We start from the raw sequence: 24,905 nt of genomic DNA, 5'->3' as shown, positions 1-24,905 counted from the left end.
TTCCTTCCCTCATAGCTTGTTAAATCCAATAAACTTGAACACTACTACGTTCATAAGGGTTTGAACAAACGCATGTCTATGCTGCTGTTGTCCACAACGCACCTTGTGTGCAACAATGTGACTCAATGAACGCATTATTATCTAGTCATAGCCGTCCCGCTACGCCAAGGGGCCGTGCATTGCCCACGTGGGCGGAGGAGATCCATCTGACCAATGGCCTTTCTCACGGAGGATTAGTGGGCGGGGCTAACGTTGATCAGCGTCTCCGTCAGCTGGCCAGGAGAAGGAGAGGAGATAAGGAGAACCGCAGCGACGCATTCTGCCTCTCTTTAGTAAACATGTTAAACCCTCAGAGGTCACTGTCCGAAGTGCCCAAGATGTCTGCTGCCAATCAGGTGGAGCGAGCAGTGATGGTAAGATGCCCTGTCTTCAACGACGCACACTGTTATTTAGCTGCATTGCTAGCGGGTTAGCTGACAGACTGACAGACATAACTGCAATTCATTATTTGACTTAAATCAGAATTCACATATTTTTATATTGTTGTTCAGCATGTAAAGCAATCAGGGGAATAATGTATACATGGCCGTGCAAAGAAAGCATCACTGCACGTTACGTTTATGCGTTCGTTGAAGCCTTTATTATTATCAGGCCATTCTAGCGTTCATCCACCATAGTTGGAATTTGTATAAGATACACACTTTGCTGCCTGACTGGAAATAGTTGGCATTATATACTTTTCAAACATCTAATATTGTAGGATTGTATACATTGTGCCCACGATTTTGAAGGCTCCCCTGCCCATGGGATTACGTTATAATAAAAACTGCCCTCTATGGGTCGTTGCCTGTAGCGGGACAATCTAATCAAGGTTTCTGTCATGGGATTGGCATATCTAATTCACGTGGGTTCCATTTACTAAGGGTAATGGCCGGAGTTAAAGAGTGAACGAATGGTTAATCTCTGCGCCTGTGGAGTGTGGTTAGCGTTTGAGAAGTTATGTGTAACTAAGGGACTAACTGAGGGTTTAGAAGTATACAATTCAAATTGTACGGGGCATAACCTCACACCCAACAAGAAGGGTAAACACCGGTGTAGACGTGCGTTTTTTCCAAGTATATATTTTAATGATTGTCCTTAGTTGATGTGCTTTTTACCTTTTGTGACGAGAATGTAGTGACCTTGTCTATGTGCTATATAAATAACTTGCCATGCCTTGCATTATTACCATGTTTAATTAAAATTACACATTTTTGACACACCATGGGCAAGCACAAACTGTTCAGTTTATAGTGGGAACCACTCATTAGAAGTAATGTTTTTTCCCCGTTTCTGTCTGCAGGAGGAGGAATTCAACTGGCTACTGAAGGAAGAGGTACACTCTGTACTTAAGCAGCTGCAGGATATCCTAAAGGTACATATATACTTGTGCAAACATACTTTTCAGTTTGTTTATTTGAAATACATCTGAAGGTGGCGTGGAAGCACATCTGGGCATATTTAAAACCGCACCCACAATGAAATGCAAAAAAGATTGTGTTGAGTGGTATTGACGAGTAAAATGTGACGACATCACCCTCTAACTGTCGCAAAGCAATACCTCATCAAGGGCGTTGGACCTGAAGGCACACGAGCACTCACCTGGAACTATTGAGAGAAAATGGTGCTTACATTTGAGCTGCAGTGTTGGTTAAACGTCTCGGTACCAAAACAATGACGGGGGTGGGAGGTTAAGTGGGGTATAGTTTGAAATACTCACTACAAGAAACAACGTGAAGAGCTATTACCCACAGTGCGTCCACATTTTATTTGAAAAACGTTGCATTAAGATATCAACTTGAGTGAAGTCCTCAGTACTGTGTATCTAGGCTGAAGGCCGATAACCGAGAGATGTCTGGTTTAAACTTCCTGTGCAATAGTTCAGTTCTCTCTAGTGTAGTAGAGCCCTGTTGCAGGCCTAATCCACATGAAGTTCAGGGTTATTGTAATTTCAAACGGTAGACATGGAAGGAAAGTCTTGATCCACTTTAAATTTGATCCAGGCGTCTAGCCTAAAGATACAGGTTTTACAAAGGTCAGGCTCAATAGCCTTTTATACATTGAAGTGAAATCGTAGTTTTAATACATGAATATGACTGGTTTATTGTTTGTCATCTTAATGGTTTTGCATAGCGCTGTATGTAACCTTGAGGCGTACATCATGCTTGTGTAGCCCTGGTTCATCTTGTATTAACCCCTGGCTCCTTCACAAAACCCTTAATAGATGTAAATGGACTGCATTCATAAAGCATCGTTCTGACCTCCAAACCTTTTACAATAAACGCCTCGCGTTAACCCAACGACACACACATCACTGACGGCGGTGTGTTCTTTTCACCTACACGTATTAAGCTGTATGGTTCCTTCTCCGTTGATTCTAGGAGGCGTCCAGGCGCTTCTCCATGCCAACGACGGGCCTTGACGGCCAGGTCAAACAGGAGAACTTCATCCTCGGCAGCACAACGTAAGATCACCATAATGTGCAACGGATGAATGCTTTACTTTTTAACAACTTGGATCTAAAGATTGAAGCGCTATAACTTCAGTGTCATTAGTTGTAAATGCCATAGCAGTGAGTCAGCTGTGAGTGAAATGCTCTGGGAGAATATATTTTATTTATATTGTGCGCTCTCTCTTTTCAAGTTATTAAATCTTACACAGAGCATATTTTAATAATCGTACCTACCGCAGTTTTGTTGCTTTACCGAGTAAATCAAAGTGCCGCTGTCCCCCTGTCCTGCAGAATGGACCAGGTGAAAGGGGTGCTCACTCTTCAAGGAGAGGCTTTGGCCCAAGCAGTAAGTGACTTCACCTGGAGTGGGAGGGCCTGGACAAACATGCGCACCTTAAGCCGAGGGTCTTCTTATTTATTGATATGTTTGTTTTATAGGACATAAACCTGAAAGTATCCAAAAGTAGCCAAGTTCTCCATTTTCAATTTCGGGACGACAAGCAGTGGAAACTGCAGCAGGTATGTTTGACGTGATTTAGTGTTTACGCTTAAGTTTATGTGGTGAGGGCCAAAATCTGTGCCTATTTTAAGTGTTAAAAACTCCTGGAGATTCATTTTTAATATCAGTGTTAAGATAAAACCAAAAGGTTGTGGTCAGGGTCGGAGGATGACAATAATAATAATACTTCTTGTCTGTGGTGCAGATCCAAGACGCCAGGAACCACGTGAACCAAGCGCTGCAGCTGCTGAGCAGCAGAGACGAGAGCTACCGCTTTAAAACCGGCGCTGAGGTCAACAAGGTCGGTGGTCCAGATCCCCCCCCCCCCCCCCCCGATCACCCTAACGCTACAGACCTCAACCGGAACGTCCTCTGTTCTGTCCAATGAACTGGGGGTATCTGTGGACTATTCATCTTTGTCTTTCCAGCGATATATATACTTGTTCACGTATACTTGTACACGTATAATACACACTTATACATATGTATTCTTCTCAACATGTTAGCCTAGCCTTTAGAGATCTATGTCACACAAGTGCTTACTGTGTGTGTGTGTGTGTGTGTGTGTGTGTGTGTGTGTGTGTGTGTGTGTGTGTGTGTGTGTGTGTGTGTGTGTGTGTGTGTGTGTGTGGGTAGATATGGATGGATAGCTCAACTGACCGCGTCCAGTAAAGAAGATCCTCATTTTATCTTTATATAACCCAAGGAAGTCAGGGCTTGAGCAAGTAATCTTGCTCAACAACACTTTCACTAGTACATGGTAGTAGTTGAGGACCAAACCGGCAATCTCTGGATCGCGAGACAACGTACTCTACAATGTTCTAAGCTTATACTCGTATATCGTTAGCCTTAAGCTTATACCGCCGTTATCAGCATCCTTGGGCTAATACGACTGATATCAGCATCACTACTGATATCAGTCGCCTTGAGAGGATACCGCCCCTACATCGGAGGCCTAGAGTTAGTGGTGTCATTATAAACAGTGACTACTGATGACGGTCTGGGAGGAAGATGTTTGTCTGTTTTTTGTGTAATTTCTTGTTGTTGTGTGGACGTGCCGTGCGTCTTGCATTTTAGGCATGATTGGCTGACATGAGTAATCATTCATCCCGCATAACCGGTTGGGCGTCTGTGAGAGTGCGTCACGCATGTATAAGAAAAAAAGAAGGAAACCTCCTGTGAGTGACGCGTGACTCCGACGGGTCCAGCATGTGCACACTAACGCCTCATCTGCCGCTGTCCTCGCAGCTCATGGATGCGGTGATGCTGCAGCTGGCGCGAGCACGCAACCGCCTGACCACCCCAGCCTCCATGACGCTGCCTGAGCTGGCGACCAGCGGCCTGATGGTAAAGCAGAACAAAGCAATGAACGGGGTGTGGCGTCTCTCTCTCTCTCTCTCTCTCTCTCTCACTCTCACTCTGTCTCTCTTTCTTTCTCACTAGAAAATGTTCTCCCCTCCGATGCCAGGGGACGTCATGGTGAACTTCTACATCAACCTCAGCAAGCTGTGTCTGGCCGTGTACCAGCTCCATGTGCTGCAGCCGAACACCACCAAGGCAAGGCTCGGGATCCACGCTCACCTGGCCCCAACCTCACCTGGCTCATGACGTCAATCCGTCAGACGTATTGATCCTTTCTGTTGTCTCGTCTACTGTTGTACGTGTATAGACCCACGTTAGAAGTGGAGAGTTTCTTAAAGGGGCAGAGAACCAAACATTACTTATTTATTTATTACGGGGCAATATGTCTGCCGTTTTGCCACTGTTACTAAAATAGGAAAATAAAAGTGTAAAACCTTCTGTGTTCCGTTGAAGGGACAACAACAACAACAACTATCTTAAAAACAAAGAATACAATTGCTGTTGTCAGCCAGGGGGATAACTAGGCCACGGTCCTTCTCAGAACTCCCAAAACTGTTTATTTGATAGAATTAAAATCTTTACTGAAGCTTTAATAGTGAAAAATGTTCTCCTCTTTTTCAGAATTTCAAGCCAGCCGGAAGCTCAGTGTTGCACAATCCTGGGTCCACGTTGTAAGTGTTCTTTCATTTTATAAAGGTCTTTCCATAGCGGTGTGTAACACGACATGATCCTTCGACCGCGTCCCGGTTAAACTAGCTGGATGGGATATCTTTAGACCTAAACCAGACCAGTGACTTCCTCCAAACAGCATTTACCTGTTCTAGGCTACCAGATACAGCAGAGTGCACTGTGGCCGGTTCAGTTAATCTGGAGATAACGTGCAGATAAAAATATAGAAAAAAGTGTGGATGGAAAAATCTTTATTTCCCCCCCTTTACCAATCAGTTGGTCGAAACTCAGTGGACCCAGGTTTTATTTTGTTGACTGCAGCCCTAAATGCCAGGCTTCAAAGCAATCATTTATCGCACCCTGAATTGTGAAGACTCAGTGAATAAACGGAGCTGACATCGCTATTTCAGGGCTTCTGTTGGTTAAAGACTCGCTGGCTTCTGTTAATCTGCACCACGTCTTCATGGAAGGGCGGGCTCCGGGAGAACAGTTGAAGCATCTGGCGTTCGTAGTTTCCTTGATTTTTTAATTAGTGATACAAAATGACATTAGTATTATAATAGTATATTACCATACCCTTAAAGTGCAGCTATTCGGTTAACTACAAAACAAAACAATGTGTTGGGTCCCTCTGCTGTACTGCTCGACCTGCAGGGTGTGAGATACCATCTGCAATGGAAAGTCTAGCTCGTAGAGAGCTTCTTGAAACAAGCCATAGTGCTGGCACAAACACTAATTACTAATAGTATTTATTCATTAAGCAGATATTCTTCTGCATCCTGCCAGGTATTTTGCTGGAGGTTAGAAGGGACATTGGGGCTTGAACCAAGTACCACATTAAATGTTTCCAAGTCTAGGTTCAGGGTCAACCATCAGTCGACCGGCGACGCCATGTGGTCGCAGAAACATTGTACTATTTATAGAATTTCTTGGTTCATGCAAGTATTTGTGTTCTGGGCAAAGAGGCGTGATTAGATACGGCTTATAACACGGAGCGGCTACTTTGTGGCATTTTGTAACATCCAACCTGTTTAACCCCTCCTGCTGCTTATAAAAATGCAGCTTTTTCGATAAAATTAGGTTTCTCGTAAAATAGTCGGATCATAAATACCGGAGCAGATGTTCATTAGTTCGGGGTCTACCCGTCCTTCCCCCGGGGGTCTCACTGAGCGTCACCCGCTCCTTGACCGCCGTGGCCTGATCCGCCCCCCCCTAACCTAACAAACACGACCTGTGTTCCAGCGAGCTCAACAACCACCGGTTCGAGGTGAGCCACGTCCACAAGGTGGAGTGCGTGGTGCCCTGGCTCAACGACACGCTGGTCTTCTTCACCATCTCCCTGCAGCTCTGCCAGCAGCTCAAGGACAAAGTGAGTACCCGACGTTTACACCTGCAGTCTACAATAAGGCCCGACTGTGTCTTGTAGCGGGCTAATCTACCGGTGGAAAATGTTCTTTTCAGTAAAGATGAACGTGTGTAAAGTGATTTCTGTGTTTATAGCCAATCCTGGTAAGCAAGTCAGGAGATAGAAATGTAACTTTTCCTTTGACTTTACATTTGCTCGCTAATTTATAATTCTCCACACTTCACAGATATCCGTGTTCTCAAGTCTGTGGAACTACAGACCCTTTTAACCTCCTGTGCAAAGTAAATTATATAATATACAGTATATATATATATGAAAAACAGAATTGATGTATTGGAAATACCACATGTATAGTCAATGTGTTTTGAGGTGTTGTTCTTCAGCTGCAAATGGAGTCAGCTCAAAACCCGTGTCAGTATTGACCATTGTCAACTTATCAGTGACCGTTGCTCGTCCCCTGTCTTCGCCCCCTCGTGAAGTGCTATGATTTGAATGAATCTTGCGTACGTGCGTGGTCTATGGGTAGAAAGGATGGTTTGTGTTTCTGACTAACTTAGCTGTAAAACAACCCACTTTGTTTTATTTTGCTGTTGTAGTATTAAGACAAACAAAGCCCTGACTTAAATAAGCTAATAGAAGGTAAATGTGTCGTAAATATTTATGCAATCATTCCAGTTTGTTTTGTGCATACATTTTGTATTTATTTGTCGTTACTTGTCTTGACGATTACCTGTGAAACTAATCATATTTTGTGAAAATATAAATGATATATATATATATACGCTATAAATTATTAATCTATTGTCTGTGCAATAAATGCCTTTCAGAAGGATTTTCCAACCATTGATGAGTCACAACACCTTATTTTAAAACACAACCTACCTACCAGTGTGGTTTAGGTGTTAATGTTATGCATTCAAACTCTGACTGCAGACATTAATGTAGATCATTTATGCATAAAAATCAACATTTAAAAACAATTTACACAATTTAAAAATGTTTCAAACAGACATTTTGTCATCTAACGTTACAATTCTAATGCCATAGTATAGAAAAATAGAATAGAAAAATGTGCTCTAATGATTCGTGCTTGTCATTTGTTGCTTAAAGGGGTACAATGTGAGACGATCAGATGGTTGAATATAATCAACACCTATAGCATGGGGTGCACTCGAGGGAAAGCAGTGAGCGCACACAGACCTGGAACATTGTTGGCCCTTTGTGAAACTAATTGAACCAAGACATCTCTGCGCTCAGGAATCCAGGCCCATGTTTTCTATTCCAACCTTCCTTCTTCTTGGCTGGAAGCAAGACAACAGCATGACATCAAACCTCACGCTCGCTGCAGGCAAATGGAAAGCAAATCTCCATACGGTGCGTGTGTTGTGCACTGCATTAGCATAGCCTACCTTCTCATCGCCACAGCAACAGCAGCAGCAACGGATAAGGACCAAGAGCACGAGCAGTAGAACCATACCTAGGAACGTACAACATGCCAGGCGTCATGGCGGTGCAGAGAAGAGGCTTAAACCTCATCTCAGCCGCTGTGCGTTTACGGCACAGACCAGCATGACTCCAGCTTGGCTCTCGAACGCTTCATGCGGTGAATGTTTTTGGTCAAAGTCTGCCATCGCATTTACACAGAGATGTATAACTGTTGAGGCAATGCGAGTCACTATACACATTTGTCACTAACCGATGAAGATGAAAAACACGGCGAAAGACGCTATGTCCCAATCGGATTGGAAGAACTGGTGGGACTCCAGCCTGCTGACTACATCGTTGAACTGGTCCTGGAACTCCTCTTGAAGGTTAGCCATTGAACACCCTATGGAAAATAAAAGGTATGCATTAGCTTTCTATAGATGGTGGACCACATATAGTGCATGTAGTCCATGTTGTTCAGCCCTCGCTTTGAGGATCAAAAGACAACAACCTTGTCAGACCCATAAAGCAACTATAATGGCTTAATGTAGAACTAAGTTCTACATTACAAATTCAAATTTTGAACCAGTAGGTTTTTTCTAAAGGTCAAAGGTGTTCTATGTTACTTGCTCTGCGGTCAAGCAATAGATGGGCAAAGCTTGACCATTTACTACAACATTTAGTAGTAACATGATGTAGGGAATGGGATCATCAAAATCCATGTTTCTGAAGTAAAGCTGTTCCAAAATTTAAATGCAATTCCACATTTCAGACTTGATAGGATCAAACTTGCATCATATGAAAATAGCAGGTGTTAAAAGTAAGCATGCAGGACTCACCAGTTTAATGAAAATGGAATAGGCTACTATTTAATTCTGTGACCATGTTGATTATAAAAACACATCACCAAAGCCATATCACCAGAATCCCCTGATCCCCTCGCACAACGAGTTAATGAACGATTTTGAAAGCTTACATTTTATATTTTTTATTTTGTTATAACACCTTCAACAGCAGGCTACTTAGTTGTTATGGATTGTATTGGTTGCTCTGTAACTCTAAACGTCAGTACAACAACGCAGGTGAGCCGCATATCCCTCTACAGGACGTTCACGTACGATCCTTACTTTGAGTCACAAACAAGCTACTTTACTTTTTAGTCTGAAACGTTACATTTTCCAATGTTCAGTCTTATTGACGGAAAGTTGTTCGATGCCGATATAAAGAGGTTCACCCAAGCTGTTCTATAATATTGTGATTTTTTTATTTAATTCAATAAGATCGGACTTTAATAATAGAGCCTCCGAGGGAGGGAATTGCGAGAAAATCCTATGCCCTCTCTAGGTCACCTGCTGCGCAGTAATGAACTCGTCTTCCATTCTTCCTGAATATACACAAGGAAATAGTACGCGGGTGAACTGGTGGCCCTTGTGTTCAGGCCTTTCATTCACGTTATTCATTTACCTTTTAAATGTTTCATTACATAAAACAGATTTGGACCTCTAGAAAATGCTCCTTTATACAACGTTGCGATTTGATTGTTTGCACAGATACTTAACATAATAGTAGTATTTTCTTTGTCACGGTCCCCTTATCCTTGAGTATTAAAAATAACCATGAAATGGGAACATCTTCTTTAGACAAAGCAATATAAAGCATTGATAACAAGGCGAGCTGAAGCCAGTTATATCCTATGAACACAACGTCCCAAACAAGCCTTCATTAATCCCTCAGAAACTAAAGATCGCAGATGACAACATTCACGGGTGGGAAGACGATTAAAGTAGCCCAAAAAATGGATTTACCTTATTTCGTTTGCGAAGGACGAAGTATATCTCTGAACAGACAGGTCTACAGGTGTGTTAGGATTCACTAGCCTATTAAAGTGTCTTCCGGGTAGCGATGCTGAACTTTACCTGTCGCTCCTCGCGCTGCACCTGTTGTTCACACCCTGCTGTTCCTGCAATAGATGAGGCTGCACTTTCTTTATTATGTTTCGGCGTCATACACTTTTTAAACAATAGATACTTTTAAAACTATAAGTACCTGGACCTAAAGTAGTATCCTAATCTTTATTTTGGTTTTTTATTGTCTTTATTTCTTCCCCCATAGCTCCCATGTCATGTGACTTCCCAGTGACTCCAAATCCATAACAGATATTATTAAAACACTGCACAAATAACACATATCTTTTTTTTATTGGATAGTGCCTCTTCTTTTTTTATATTCATATTTTAATAGAATTGTCATACTTTTTTATTCTTGATATTTAATATAGGCTACCTTTAGTGTTTACACGTTGTATGCCCTATATCAGACTTAAGCGAATGATGTGTTCACGGCTATGAGTATGAACATTTTTAGGGATTTGTCTTCTAAACAAGTTGGCTCGTAGACAATAATACGACATGATCGTCGCCCCTCCGAATGGCTTCTAGACTGTAGACTCATGACGTCAGCGTTCCATCGACCAATGAGAACGGGTTGAGGTGACGTACCGTTGAATATTCATGTATGTCGTCGCTTGTTTCCCATTGGTCATCGCGTCCCATCCATTATGCCCACAGTGGTCCGGTAACTACTGTTGAACTGGCTTGAGACAGTGCACGACAGACGTTTCCCTTGAGGTGGTCGTATTTTAATTAACGCTCAAAATGACGATAAGGACAATACGTCCCAACCGGGGACAGCATTACCGTCCTCGGATGCATTGCCTCCAAAAGGTGGGTTCATTTTTGAGTGGATACATTAATAGTCGGAATGAGTCAGTTAATATTTGCCATATTTTTTATGTTGTCACGTTTTTCTCTCAAACGTGGAACTAAGTGGTTAAGTATATTTTTATGTATGCCTCGTATATAGTGGTTACTTTGTCATATTTGACACATTGTCATATTTTTTTGGCCCATTTGGTCATTTCTGTAGTTTTCAGCCTCTGATAAAGTTGTACCATAACGTGTTTGATGTCTTTAAACAATTAATATTATTCAAATGTTGCATTTAACATTACACACACACACACACACACACACACACACACACACACACACACACACACACACACACACACACACACACACACACACACACACACACACACACACACCGTGAGCGTTAGTGTCTAATTCCCTGGTGGGAGTGAGCCCATTAGGCTTTAGGCTAGCTTCTGTGGCTAAACTTATCTTGGAGAAATGTTCCAAGAAATTGATCTTTAGCTTTTTGGTTGAAGATCACATTTGAATTGAAACATGTCACAAAATGGCATTTCTCATTACGACAAATGTTCATCACCGTGTTGAAACCACACGAGGGCAGGCTTCCTTAATTGGCAGAGGACTAATTACGGGTCTGCGACTTGTGTCAGGGCCCTGGTAGACGACCTCCCCTAGGCCACTGGCTACCTCCACTAGCTGGCGCTGCTGTTCTGGCCCTAAGAGGAGCGTATTTAGCATCCCGAGGGCCCCTGGGTTCGCCCTGTGAGGTGAAGGGTCTTTAATGACGTTCTGACCCCCGCCTCCTGCAGATCGAGGCCCACATGGTGGAGATGCAGGACCCCAAGAGCGGCCTGAAGGGGGCCGAACAGAAGCTCAACGTCACCACCATCCCCCACGTCATCACTGGTGGGGGGCTGTCCATAGAGACACACACTGGAACACACGCACGCACGCACGCACACACGCACGTATACACACGAACGCACGCACACACGCAGACACGCACATATACACACACGCACGCACGCACGCACACACGCACATATACACACACGCGCACATATACACACACACGCACGCACGCACATATACACACACACACACACACACACACACACACACACACACACACACACACACACACACACACACACACACACACACACACACACACTTACGTATGCGTACATATAACTGTTTCAATACTATTAATAATATTACATATTATTTATATGCTTATATATATCTGAAAAGGTAACACAATGCAACACTATTGATCCCGAAGGGGGGACTTTTTGATACTAAGTACAGCAAAAAAGGAAAAAAAGGAAAATTGCAAAAGAGAATTTCAATAAAGGTTAAAAGGTTGTTTAAAATTATTTGAACAAAATTGCTTTTTAATAGAGATTGTGACATAAAGTCTCAGGAGAAGAAGCAGCCTGTTGTCGGACTGCAGTGGCTTACTTACAGCTATATATAGCTGGGGACAATTGGATTTGATCTGCCCAGCGCTTTAACAGTCACAGGCTTTCTAATCCGGTCCTGAAGTGGCCAGGTGAAAGATCAGAGAATCTGACCCTGTCAAACCTCAACTCACTGGACACAAGGGAGTCGCAATTCTTCCAAAGCAAAATAGGGGAAAAATATATATAATATATGTGTTTCAGATATAATTATATACAACTATACAATTATGTGCAAATGTGCTGTCTGGGATAATTAGCGTTTATTTTATTTCATGATAAATGTCTCCTATGATCCTAACTACCTGCCTCCATGATATATAGCTCCATGATTTTGCATATCTAATTTGGCATAACAATAGACAAAATAACAAATATGTGTCCGTTCCTATGCAGGTCAAGACATAATCGCTTGGCTTTTAAACAAAATGAAGGTCACACAAGAAGGTAAGAAATCCTGATGACCCTTCTACCCTAATAGTTTTGCATTGCATGACACAAAACCAATAGTGTGGTTCCAGAAGCCCCTTCTCCTTCCACATGTGTGTTTACGTCGTTCTCTTCATGCTTCTCCTGCTAAAGAGGCTGAGGCGTATGGCACCATGCTGGTTGCCTACGGTTACATCTACCCTCTGCAGAACCACAGGAAGCTGGTGATGTGTAACGATGGGAGTCTGTACCGCTTTCAGGTAGAACCCGCCTGGCCTCCCAACCTTTAAGAAGAAGAATAACAACTATAAAAATAGAAAATGGATTTAATTATAAAGCACCTTTTTGAAACAAGGTTTACAAAGTGCTTTGCAAAGAATGCAATACACCTATGAAACACAAAGACAGAAAACTGAAAACGCATATGCAAATAAAACCATTAAAACAATTCATCAACACGTACAGTAAAAGCAAAACATCCGATTAAAAGTAAAACATGATAGCATCAATGAAAAAAAATCCTTTAAGGTCCATAATAATTAATTTTTAAGAGATTTCAAAGAAACTATAAATGAAGCTTAGCACTTATCAATCACAGCTTAAACCGCACCTTCCCCTATATTCTATACATTTAAACAAAATCTTGCTTTAATGTTCCAAAAGAAAATAATAGCATTTATTGATTTATAAGTTTCATCAAGACATTTACAACACATGACTAATGCTAAAGTAATATATGTATAATATAATATCTTTCACAGAACTGTTATAATATTAAATTGAATTCGGCCCACGTGCTGTAAGCCGTACTCAATATTTGCACAAATCCTTTGACTTGGAAATGCAACATTCCTTCTTTTCACCTTTTCACTAACAGAATCCCGTAACTGTGCTAACTGAAGCCTCCTAGCGATGTGACCGCCACTGCTCAGTGTGTCTGAATGTTTGTTTGTGTGTCTGTGAGTTCTTCAGCTTGCCCCTCTCTTCCAGACTCCATACTTTTGGCCGACACAGAAATGGGTTGCAGAGGATTGTGACTATGGTGAGTCTCTGGTCACAATTCAAGCCACTATTGTTTCTTTATTCCCAGTTGATATCACAAACCAGACAGCTCTATGAAACGCCAAATCTTTTCAGTGGAATTAATAAATAATTATTTGTGCATGTTTCTCGGTGCAGCTATTTATTTGGCAAAAAGGAATATCCGAAAGAAAGGCGTACTGGAGCCCTTTGAACAGGTGTGTCTGTCTGTCTGGCTGTATACCTGTGTGTGTGTGTGTGTGTGTGTGTGTATGATTGTGTGTCTGTCTTTCTGTCTGTATAACAGGGTGTGTGTGTGTGTGTGTGTGTGTGTGGCAACTGCAGACAAACAATTAACATATTTTTAAAGCACTTTTTTGAAGAGTGATTAGTGTAATAGTTTGGTATGAAGCTACTGGTCCCGGATGCAGAGTAAATACTGTTGTTGTTTCTGTTGGACAGGAACATTACACCCACCTCCATACCTGGCTGAACCACAAGTGGGACTTCATCGTCATGCAGGCCACTGAGCAGTACAAGTAGGTGTATTATGGGAAGCATCTTCTCCCCGTTATACATGGAATAGTGCTCTTGTTGGTTGCTTGGTTGGGATTAGATCTTGGACAACCCTTCCCTATTCCCCCAACGGGGCCCATCCATCTGTACAAACGTCTGCCTTCTGCCTGAACTAAAAGGATACGCTAACCCTAACCCTCATAGACCCAACGGTTGTTAGCAACGTGTCCAAACATCACTAACGGAGTCCAAACTGTGTGCCAGGGCGGGGAAGGAGAGGAAGAAACCCGACCGGGTGGTCTTGGACTGTCAGGAGAGAGCCTATTGGATTGTCAACAGACCACCGGTTAGCGTGTGTGTGCGTGTGTGTGTGTGCGTGCGTGTGTGTGTGTGTGTGTGTGTGTGTGTGTGTGTGTTCGTGTGTGTGTGTGTGTGTTCGTGTGTGTGTGTGTTCTTGTGTGTGTGTTCATCTGTACAATCCATGTGTTTGGATAATGTGTCGAACGCTGTGTGTGCAGCTAGAACGTCCACTGGACGGATTTCCTCTCGTAGTTTGATTGTTAAATCTATAATAAGCTTTTATGTTTAAACCCTTAAGAACATCCCACTTTTGCAGTGTGTGTGTGTTTTAATGCGACTGTGTGTATGATGAGTTCATACTGGTTCTGAACCTGTGCTCCCAGCGTCGGACCCACAGCGCCTTGGACTACGGGACGGACCGCCTCATCGACCCCACCGTAGAGGAGGTAACAGGTGAGTGAGTGGCGTTGACACGCACGAGACTCCTCCATCTGTAGGTCAGCAGCGATACAAGAGGCTGGCGTGTGTTGTATCCTGTATCCTATAGGCTGTATGCAGAGAAGACACACACACGCACACACACACGCACAGACACACGCACACACACACGCACAGACACACGCACGCACGCACGCACGCACGCACGCACGCACGCACGCACGCACGCACGCACGCACGCACGCACGCACGCACGCACGCACGCACGCACGCACGCACGCACGCACGCACGCACGCACGCACGCACGCACACACACACACACACACACACACACACACACACACACACACACACACACACACACACACACACACACACACACACACGCGCACACGTTACATTTAATCAGGGAGAATTTGACACACAGCAACTCAGGGTAAAAAAACAACTTGGGTAAAAAGTTATGAAGCTACTTACCTGTCTCTTGAAGATTAAGCAGTTTCTTACTCTATTGACTTACCAGTCCTCAAAATGTTCCAATAGGCATTGAGCATGGATAGCACACAACAAATCCGTCTTTATGTTACCTTCATCATTTTATTTGTCTTGTAATCATAGAATGCAATGGGATATCAATTGTTTCAACTATTTTCTGCACAATTCTGAGGTTGTTTTCTGTGTCTGTGTTCTTCTTTCATACAGATTTGATTCCATTTTGTTTTAACGTTCATTGATGGCGATAGCGACACGAAATATGCATGAAACACAGCCAAACTACACTTTTTGGAACATGGGAAGGTTGATTGAAATGATAAATGTCTATATAGCATAGGTCCCAGTACTTTATATGTGTCATCAAAACACTTGATGCTTTTTTAGTATCTGTGTTTTACACCAAACTCAGTAATTAGTATAATTATTATACAGTACTGTGCCTACAGTAGACAACTCACATATACTGTATGTATATGTGAGTTGTGTTTTTAGTTCGTATTATATATTATATTATATCATTATATATTTATCATGTGTTCCTGTCAGTGAATGTGCAAAGACATCCCAGTAACTAATGACTCTTTTTTACGTGTTTGCTGTAGAAGATCTCCTTTGACCAACACAGACGGATGGTGAGTTGTTTCTTTAGACGGAGACAAAAATGCAATGTTTGGGAGTGCAAGGATTCTGTAATGACAGCAGAAAGCCATTCTTCTTTCAGAACATCTTCTACCAGCAGGCGATCATGAGGTCTAAAGTAAAGTCGAGTGTTTCTCTTGGAGCGTAAGTTTGTTATTAATAATTCCTGCTTGCATTTTTAATTGGATAGCCAAGGTTGACAGCGCCAATAGTTTCACATACATGGAAGCTGATATGTACAGGTTATTGGGTAAATGTGGACCCATCCACATTGGCCTATACTGACGCATATTGTAAAGTGTATGGCTTATTGATCAGGAAGTGTCGATGCATTGCTACCTAAAAGCAATGTGTTGGAGTTCAACTCTCACCATATTCGCTTTGCTTTTTCGTTTTCCTCTACTTATCTGCAGACTTGTGAAGTTTGTCAACACTTACAAAAATCATGACCCCTTCCTGGCACCCTGTCTGCCTAGCAACCCCTGGGTAACCGACAACGATACCTACTGGACACTAAACATAAGAAGGTAATGCTGCAAACCCTTTAAACCTAGGCCCGCTTATACTACACAGAGAGGCGGTAAGACCTAGCCCCCTTATGTCACAGAGAGGCGGTAAGACCTAGGCCCCTTATATCACAGAGAGAGAGAGGGTAAGACCTAGCCCCCTTATATCACAGAGGGGGGGGTAAGACCTAGCCCCCTTATATCACAGAGAGAGGGTAAGACCTAGCCCCCTTATGTCACAGAGAGAGAGGGTAAGACCTAGCCCCCTTATATCACAGAGAGAGGGTAAGACCTAGCCCCCTTATATCACAGAGAGAGGGTAAGACCTAGCCCCCTTATGTCACAGAGAGAGAGGGTAAGACCTAGCCCCCTTATGTCACAGAGAGAGGGTAAGACCTAGCCCCCTTATATCACAGAGAGAGGGTAAGACCTAGCCCCCTTATGTCACAGAGAGAGAGGGTAAGACCTAGCCCCCTTATACTACACAGAGAGAGAGGGTAAGACCTAGCCCCCTTATGTCACAGAGAGAGGGTAAGACCTAGCCCCCTTATGTCACAGAGAGAGAGGGTAAGACCTAGCCCCCTTATGTCACAGAGAGAGAGGGTAAGACCTAGCCCCCTTATGTCACAGAGAGAGGGTAAGACCTAGCCCCCTTATGTCACAGAGAGAGAGGGTAAGACCTAGCCCCCTTATGTCACAGAGAGAGAGGGTAAGACCTAGCCCCCTTATGTCACAGAGAGAGGGTAAGACCTAGCCCCCTTATGTCACAGAGAGAGAGGGTAAGACCTAGCCCCCTTATGTCACAGAGAGAGAGGGTAAGACCTAGCCCCCCGGGGGGTTAGGCCCTGCCATTTCAGTATCGTCTCTACAACAGTACCGTATACCCTCTGATACCTCAATGGGGTCCTGAAGCCATCCAACATTGGTTATATTATGTAATACGTCTCAATAGGGCCCCCGAGTCATATGCCACAGGTTGTGTGATTCATCCCTCATAAGCGAAAGGCCCCCCTCAATCAAGAGGGCCACTGGCTCATTACCCGGCCCTGATGAGTGAATGGAGCCCTGTGATTGGAGCCCTGTGATTGGAGCCCTGTGGTTGGAGCCCTGTGGTTGGAGCCCTGTGATTGGAGCCCTGTGATTGGAGCCCTGTGGTTGGAGCCCTGTGGTTGGAGCCCTGTGATTGGAGCCCTGTGATTGGAGCCCTGTGATTGGAGCCCTGTGGTTGGAGCCCTGTGGTTGGAGCCCTGTGGTTGGAGCCCTGTGATTGGAGCCCTGTGATTGGAGCCCTGTGATTGGAGCCCTGTGATTGGAGCCCTGTGGTTGGAGCCCTGTGGTTGGAGCCCTGTGATTGGAGCCCTGTGATTGGAGCCCTGTGATTGGGGCCCTGTGATTGGGGCCCTGTGGTTGGGGCCCTGTGGTTGGACCCTGTGGTTGGACCCTGTGGTTGGACCCTGTGGTTGGGGCCCTGTGATTGGGGCCCTGTGGTTGGGGCCCTGTGGTTGGACCCTGTGGTTGGACCCTGTGGTTGGACCCTGTGGTTGGGGCCCTGTGGTTGGACCCTGTGGTTGGACCCTGTGGTGCTCTGTGTTGCAGGGTGGGCCCTGTGGTTGGACCCTGTGGTTGGACCCTGTGGTTGGACCCTGTGGTTGGACCCTGTGGTTGGACCCTGTGGTGCTCTGTGTTGCAGGGTGGGCCCTGTGGTTGGACCCTGTGGTTGGACCCTGTGGTTGGACCCTGTGGTGCTCTGTGTTGCAGGGTGGGCCCTGTGGTTGGACCCTGTGGTTGGACCCTGTGGTTGGACCCTGTGGTTGGACCCTGTGGTTGGACCCTGTGGTTGGACCCCGGTGGTTGGGGCTCTGTGGTTGGGCCCTCTGGTTGGGGCCCTGTGGTTGGGGCCCTGTGGTTGGATCCCTGTGGTTGGACCCTGTGGTTGGACCCTGTGGTTGGACCCTGTGGTTGGACCCTGTGGTTGGGGCCCTGTGGTTGGGCCCTGTGGTTGGGCCCTGTGGTTGGACCCTGTGGTTGGACCCTGTGGTTGGACCCTGTGGTTGGACCCTGTGGTTGGACCCTGTGGTGCTCTGTGTTGCAGGGTGGGCCCTGTGGTTGGACCCTGTGGTTGGACCCTGTGGTTGGACCCTGTGGTGCTCTGTGTTGCAGGGTGGGCCCTGTGGTTGGACCCTGTGGTTGGACCCTGTGGTTGGACCCTGTGGTTGGACCCCGGTGGTTGGGGCTCTGTGGTTGGGCCCTCTGGTTGGGGCCCTGTGGTTGGGGCCCTGTGGTTGGATCCCTGTGGTTGGACCCTGTGGTTGGACCCTGTGGTTGGACCCTGTGGTTGGACCCTGTGGTTGGGGCCCTGTGGTTGGGCCCTGTGGTTGGGCCCTGTGGTTGGACCCTGTGGTTGGACCCTGTGGTTGGACCCTGTGGTGCTCTGTGTTGCAGGGTGGACCAGTGCACCAAGATGCGGGTAGAGCGCTGGTCCTTCAGCTTCTTCGAGCTGCTGAGCGACCAGCGCGGGCGGGACGACTTCAAGAGCTTCCTGAAGAAGGAGTTCAGCGGTGGGTCTCGTGTGTGTGTGTGTGTGTGTGTGTGTGTGTGTGTGTGTGTGTGTGTGTGTGTGTGTGTGTGTGTGTGTGTGTGTGTGTGTGTGTGTGTGTGTGTGTGTGTGTGTGTGTGTGTGTTGTCGTTTAGTTATTTAGTTGTTAAGTCTTTCAGCAGACACCTTTCATTTAAAGCGATTGACAAGTGCGGTCTTAAACCGGTCAAATTTGCAGTGTGTAATTCTGGTAAGACGATAGTAAGATGAATCAGTCATTTTCTTGTGGTAGTACGAATAGTTAGTGTACATTGTGCACATCAACATGCTGTCATCATTCTCATCAACACTAGGATTTCCTTCATTCTATCAAAGGGGTGGCTCATTCAATCGTGTGTGTGTGTGTGTGTGTGTGTGTGTGTGTGTGTGTGTGTGTGTGTGTGTGTGTGTGTGTGTGTGTGTGTGTGTGTGTGTGTGTGTGTGTGTGTGTGTGTGTGTGTGTGTGTGTGTGTGTGTGTGTGTGTGCGCGCGCGCGTGTGTGTGCAGGGGAGAACTTGGCCTTCTGGGAGGCAGCAGAGGAGTTGAAGTGGGGTTCTGCCGCTGCCATAGCAACCAAAGCTGCCGTCATCTTCAAGTGAGGACGGAGTTCATTTTCTTTATCCGTCAGCAGCGGGAATAATTATCTTCCACGGCGACTAATCTCTTTGAATTAAATGTTGTGTGTTGGGTGAGTGTGTATGTGTCTGTGTTTGTGTGTGTGTGAGTGTGTGTGTCTGTGTGTCTGTCTATGTGTGTCTGTCTATGTGTGCGTGTGTGTGTCTACGTGTGTGTCTATGTGTGTCTGTCTGTGTGTGTGTCCATCTATGTGTGTGTGTGTGTGTGTGTGTCTATGTGTGTGTGTGTATGTGTGTGTGTGTGTCTATTTGTGTGTGTGTGTGTCTATGTGTGTCTGTCTGTGTGTGTGTGTCCATGTGTGTGTGTGTGTGTGTCCATGTGTGTGTCTATGTGTGTGTGTGTGTGTGTCTATGTGTGTGTCTGTTATGTGTGTTTCTATGTGTGTGTGTGTGTGTGTCTATGTGTGTGTCTGTTATGTGTGTTTCTATGTGTGTGTCCATGCGTGTGTGTGTTGGCACACTGCGGACCCCAGGACCTTCCTGGCCCCCGGCGCCCCCCGGTGGATCAACATCGACGGCCGGACCATGGGTCTGACGGTGAAGGGGCTGGACCACCCCCACCGCTACGTGCTGGACGGGGCGCAGACGCACGTCTTCCTGCTCATGAAGAAGGTGCGTCCTGCTCGCTGAACGGGGTCCCCTTAAAGACCGCTGAACGGGGTCCCCTTAAGACCGCTGAACGGGGTCCCCTTAAGACCGCTGAACGGGGTCCCCTTAAAGACCGCTGAACGGGGTCCCCTTAAGACCGCTGAACGGGGTCCCCTTAAAGACCGCTGAACGGGGTCCCCTTAAGACCGCTGAACGGGGTCCCCTGTGACCGCTGAACGGGGTCCCCTGAGACCGCTGAACGGGGTCCCCTTAAGACCGCTGAACGGGGTCCCCTTAAGACCGCTGAACGGGGTCCCCTTAAAGACCGCTGAACGGGGTCCCCTTAAGACCGCTGAACGGGGTCCCCTTAAGACCGCTGAACGGGGTCCCCTTAAAGACCGCTGAACGGGGTCCCCTTAAGACCGCTGAACGGGGTCCCCTGTGACCGCTGAACGGGGTCCCCTTAAGACCGCTGAACGGGGTCCCCTTAAGACCGCTGAACGGGGTCCCCTTAAGACCGCTGAACGGGGTCCCCTTAAAGACCGCTGAACGGGGTCCCCTTAAAGACCGCTGAACGGGGTCCCCTGAAAACCGCTGAACGGGGTCCCCTGAGACCGCTGAACGGGGTCCCCTGTGACCGCTGAAAGGGGTCCCCTTAAGACCGCTGAACGGGGTCCCCTTAAAGACCGCTGAACGGGGTCCCCTTAAAGACCGCTGAACGGGGTCCCCTGTGACCGCTGAACGGGGTCCCCTTAAGACCGCTGAACGGGGTCCCCTTAAAGACCGCTGAACGGGGTCCCCTTAAAGACCGCTGAACGGGGTCCCCTGAGACCGCTGAACGGGGTCCCCTTAAGACCGCTGAACGGGGTCCCCTTAAAGACCGCTGAACGGGGTCCCCTTAAGACCGCTGAACGGGGTCCCCTTAAGACCGCTGAACGGGGTCCCCTTAAAGACCGCTGAACGGGGTCCCCTTAAAGACCGCTGAACGGGGTCCCCTGAGACCGCTGAACGGGGTCCCCTGTGACCGCTGAAAGGGGTCCCCTTAAGACCGCTGAACGGGGTCCCCTTAAAGACCGCTGAACGGGGTCCCCTTAAAGACCGCTGAACGGGGTCCCCTGTGACCGCTGAACGGGGTCCCCTTAAGACCGCTGAACGGGGTCCCCTTAAAGACCGCTGAACGGGGTCCCCTTAAAGACCGCTGAACGGGGTCCCCTGAGACCGCTGAACGGGGTCCCCTTAAGACCGCTGAACGGGGTCCCCTTAAAGACCGCTGAACGGGGTCCCCTTAAGACCGCTGAACGGGGTCCCCTTAAGACCGCTGAACGGGGTCCCCTTAAAGACCGCTGAACGGGGTCCCCTTAAAGACCGCTGAACGGGGTCCCCTTAAGACCGCTGAACGGGGTCCCCTTAAGACCGCTGAACGGGGTCCCCTGTGACCGCTGAACGGGGTCCCCTTAAGACCGCTGAACGGGGTCCCCTTAAGACCGCTGAACGGGGTCCCCTTAAAGACCGCTGAACGGGGTCCCCTTAAGACCGCTGAACGGGGTCCCCTTAAAGACCGCTGAACGGGGTCCCCTTAAAGACCGCTGAACGGGGTCCCCTTAAGACCGCTGAACGGGGTCCCCTTAAAGACCGCTGAACGGGGTCCCCTTAAGACCGCTGAACGGGGTCCCCTTAAGACCGCTGAACGGGGTCCCCTTAAAGACCGCTGAACGGGGTCCCCTTAAGACCGCTGAACGGGGTCCCCTTAAAGACCGCTGAACGGGGTCCCCTTAAGACCGCTGAACGGGGTCCCCTTAAAGACCGCTGAACGGGGTCCCCTTAAGACCGCTGAACGGGGTCCCCTTAAAGACCGCTGAACGGGGTCCCCTTAAGACCGCTGAACGGGGTCCCCTTAAAGACCGCTGAACGGGGTCCCCTTAAGACCGCTGAACGGGGTCCCATTAAGACCGCTGAACGGGGTCCCCTTAAGACCGCTGAACGGGGTCCCCTTAAAGACCGCTGAACGGGGTCCCCTTAAGACCGCTGAACGGGGTCCCCTTAAAGACCGCTGAACGGGGTCCCCTGAGACCGCTGAACGGGGTCCCCTTAAGACCGCTGAACGGGGTCCCCTTAAAGACCGCTGAACGGGGTCCCCTTAAGACCGCTGAACGGGGTCCCCTTAAGACCGCTGAACGGGGTCCCCTTAAGACCGCTGAACGGGGTCCCCTGAGACCGCTGAACGGGGTCCCCTGAGACCGCTGAACGGGGTCCCCTTAAGACCGCTGCTCTACAGGACGGGTGGGGAGGGAGGGGTGGGGGGGTGGAGATACAGCGTCACAATCCTCCCTGAGGGGGAGTCCTTCTCCCTGAATGATGTTACGTGTCGCACAGATGTCATGTTTGCCTTGCAGACAGACATTATGAATCCTAAGTGGCAGGAGGAGAGGTGTATCTGATACATCATCAAGTCATTCCTCACGTCGATCTTGCGTTGGGATTGTGATAGCCCTCCTGAATATCAATGTATTTTTATACAGGGGATAACGCGCAACGCATGTGTTCTGAAGAGTGGATCTTTATATTTACATTTTACGATTACATTTAGTTCATTTAGCAGACGCTTTTATCCAAAGTGACTTGCAATAAATACATTTTTCAAAAGAAAGTGAAACAATATATCGCTGTCTGTAAACTATGGATGTTCATAGAACCAAGTGCGAAGCACTAACAATCGCTACGTTAACCCATTCTCCGCAACAACACAAATATAGGATAAGATGCTACATAACCAAGTAATATAACTAAATACGACATACAATCAGTGCGTACATCTTTACTTGACAAATCAATACATTATGAACGGGTAAAACGAGGAGTGATCATGTTCACCCACTGATGGTGTTTCACTGACTCTGCGGTGCTTCTTTGATTCCCTGACTTTAGGACACGTTCTTCCGCTACCTGAAGTCGCCCGTGTACAAGGAGATGCAGAAGAGGGCGCTAAACCCTGAGCTACACAACTTTAGGTAAGCAGCTTAACGGTTAAGAACGCTACCCGAATAATGCCTGGAAGAGGAGACGCTATGGACGGAACGCCCACAAGTGTTATAAAAGTTTGCATAACGGCATCAACTTCAGCTCTTTGGTCCGAATGTGTCCCATATTGTCTCCATAAGTTCTGCTATTAGGAAGCAGGGCTGAAGGATCCCATCATAGTTGAATCTATTTTCTATATAAACACATTGAAGCAAGGTTAACAGTTGAACAATTTTATGAAACTGTTTAGTATAGTATTGTTAGTCGAAATGTAAAAAAGTTATGTGGTTTCTGAAGGACAGAATGCAAGCATTAATTAACAAGCATTATTTATTCAGCTTCAACACTGCTGTTATTTGTTTTTCTCATATTTTTCATGTGTGAATGCGTATAAGTGCTCGTCATTGTGCGAGTGTGTGTCACCAACCCTCAATACGGTTGACCTGACGGGGCCTACAGGATAGTGTGTGTCACCAACCCTCAATACGGTTGACTTAACGGGGCCTACAGGATAGTGTGTGATTAGACCGCAGGTCAAATAGTGAGGGATCTGCCCAACTGTGATGTCTGTGGTTTCCACGGCAGCGAGGCACAGCTGGAGCAGAACGCGCGGAACAGGAGCCTGGGAGTCCATCCCATCACGGTGTGGGAACAGGAAGAGGAGGAGAGGGCCAAAGCAGCCATCGCTTCGGCCCCCGTCGACGTCAAGGCCATGATGAGCAAGATAGACAGGAAGTAGAGGACCGCGGGCGGCACCTCGGGCCAATCATGTCTGGCTGCAGCCTGTAGGACATGGACATCCACATCCAACTGCTACTTCATAGCAGTTCATAGGCTTTATGCCAGCGATAATGTGAGTAAATGATGTCTACTCAATAGTGGGACATTTTTCATGATTAATCATTTTCACGGTAGCTTGGTAAACGATAAATGTTAATCATTGAACATAGTGAATTCACATGCGAGTAGAAATCTGGCTCACAAGCTAGCGCGACAGGCTAAATTGTTACCGCAACAGGGTTAGGGTAGTGGTTACGGTTAGGGATTGAAACTTTCCCACGCCCTGGAATTTAAACCACGCTTTGCCAGAGTGACCCTTGTGCAGTGAAATGACTCGAAACTAAGTGAGAGATCCAAATTTTAGTGTCTGACTAGTTGAATTGAATTCGAATGTGACTGGAGGTTGTCACGGGAACATGTATATTGTTATTGATTGACTGGTGATAATCAAAAGTACTATCTTTAAACATTCATTTTTTTCAAAAATGATTTTTTTTAATTTACATTAAAAAAATCTGTTTGCGTAGCTAGTAGTAAATAATGTAATAAAGACATAGCTAGTTACTTATTTGTCTGCAGTGCTCTTCTGGTTTTATCAATACCACTCACACAAGCAATGGGCCGAATGATGGGCAGTTTGGGCACTTCGTCTGACAGATTAGAATGTGGATCTGATCAGCCATGGATTTCATGTAGCCTACATGTAAAATGATTGCAAAAGTCATCATTTTAATGTCAGATAATATGGCATACGTTAAAAAAGATGCCAGCATTAAGCAGACCTAATATCAATTTAATGTTTTTTGATTATAATTTTGAGAAGGGAAATTTGCAAGATGTTTTAGTTGTCATTATTCATTATTTTTATAAAATAAAAAGCACATCTACACTTCACACAATGAACCTCACGTATTCCTAATTTCCGGATTAAAGATACTGTTAACTTGATATGAAATGTATTCATAGTGGTGTACTA

General features: G+C 46.2%; 3 protein-coding genes across 4 annotated transcripts; 2 read left to right on the top strand and 1 right to left on the bottom strand.

The window, feature by feature from the left end:
• Positions 1 to 227: 227 nt before the first annotated feature.
• On the top strand, positions 228 to 7,230 carry rogdi (rogdi atypical leucine zipper). Its single transcript, XM_030349191.1, has 11 exons — positions 228 to 413; positions 1,343 to 1,414; positions 2,421 to 2,503; positions 2,783 to 2,837; positions 2,930 to 3,010; positions 3,196 to 3,291; positions 4,239 to 4,337; positions 4,434 to 4,547; positions 4,974 to 5,023; positions 6,264 to 6,390; positions 6,614 to 7,230. The coding sequence occupies exons 1-11, from the start codon at positions 339 to 341 to the stop codon at positions 6,653 to 6,655; spliced, it is 894 nt and encodes a 297-aa protein (XP_030205051.1). The 5' UTR covers positions 228 to 338; the 3' UTR covers positions 6,656 to 7,230.
• A 93-nt stretch (positions 7,231 to 7,323) lies between these two features.
• On the bottom strand, positions 7,324 to 9,796 carry smim22 (small integral membrane protein 22). 2 transcript variants are annotated; one of them, XM_030349212.1, is made up of 4 exons: positions 9,729 to 9,796; positions 8,084 to 8,215; positions 7,797 to 7,864; positions 7,324 to 7,688 (listed from the first exon to the last, which is right to left on the bottom strand). In XM_030349212.1, exons 2-4 carry the CDS (start codon positions 8,205 to 8,207, stop codon positions 7,641 to 7,643), a joined length of 240 nt encoding a protein of 79 aa, XP_030205072.1. In that variant the 5' UTR covers positions 8,208 to 8,215; positions 9,729 to 9,796; the 3' UTR covers positions 7,324 to 7,640. The 2 variants fall into 2 exon arrangements, with proteins under 2 accessions (XP_030205072.1, XP_030205063.1); XM_030349203.1 differs by having other exon boundaries at positions 9,618 to 9,774.
• Positions 9,797 to 10,364: 568 nt separating this feature from the next.
• On the top strand, positions 10,365 to 24,877 carry rgs9a (regulator of G protein signaling 9a). The gene is made up of 17 exons (XM_030338465.1): positions 10,365 to 10,535; positions 11,336 to 11,432; positions 12,386 to 12,436; positions 12,572 to 12,678; positions 13,409 to 13,460; positions 13,598 to 13,656; positions 13,901 to 13,977; positions 14,219 to 14,300; positions 14,638 to 14,700; positions 15,791 to 15,820; positions 15,910 to 15,971; positions 16,241 to 16,354; positions 18,776 to 18,891; positions 19,416 to 19,503; positions 20,017 to 20,155; positions 23,057 to 23,139; positions 23,735 to 24,877. Exons 1-17 carry the CDS (start codon positions 10,467 to 10,469, stop codon positions 23,886 to 23,888), a joined length of 1,443 nt encoding a protein of 480 aa, XP_030194325.1. The 5' UTR covers positions 10,365 to 10,466; the 3' UTR covers positions 23,889 to 24,877.
• Positions 24,878 to 24,905: the final 28 nt, after the last annotated feature.

Source organism: Gadus morhua, chromosome 2 (assembly GCF_902167405.1).
Source record: "Gadus morhua chromosome 2, gadMor3.0, whole genome shotgun sequence".
NCBI classification, from domain to species: Eukaryota; Metazoa; Chordata; class Actinopteri; order Gadiformes; family Gadidae; genus Gadus; species Gadus morhua.
The sequence above is the reverse complement of the archived record's forward strand: the minus strand, read 5'-3'. Positions and strand labels throughout refer to the sequence as shown.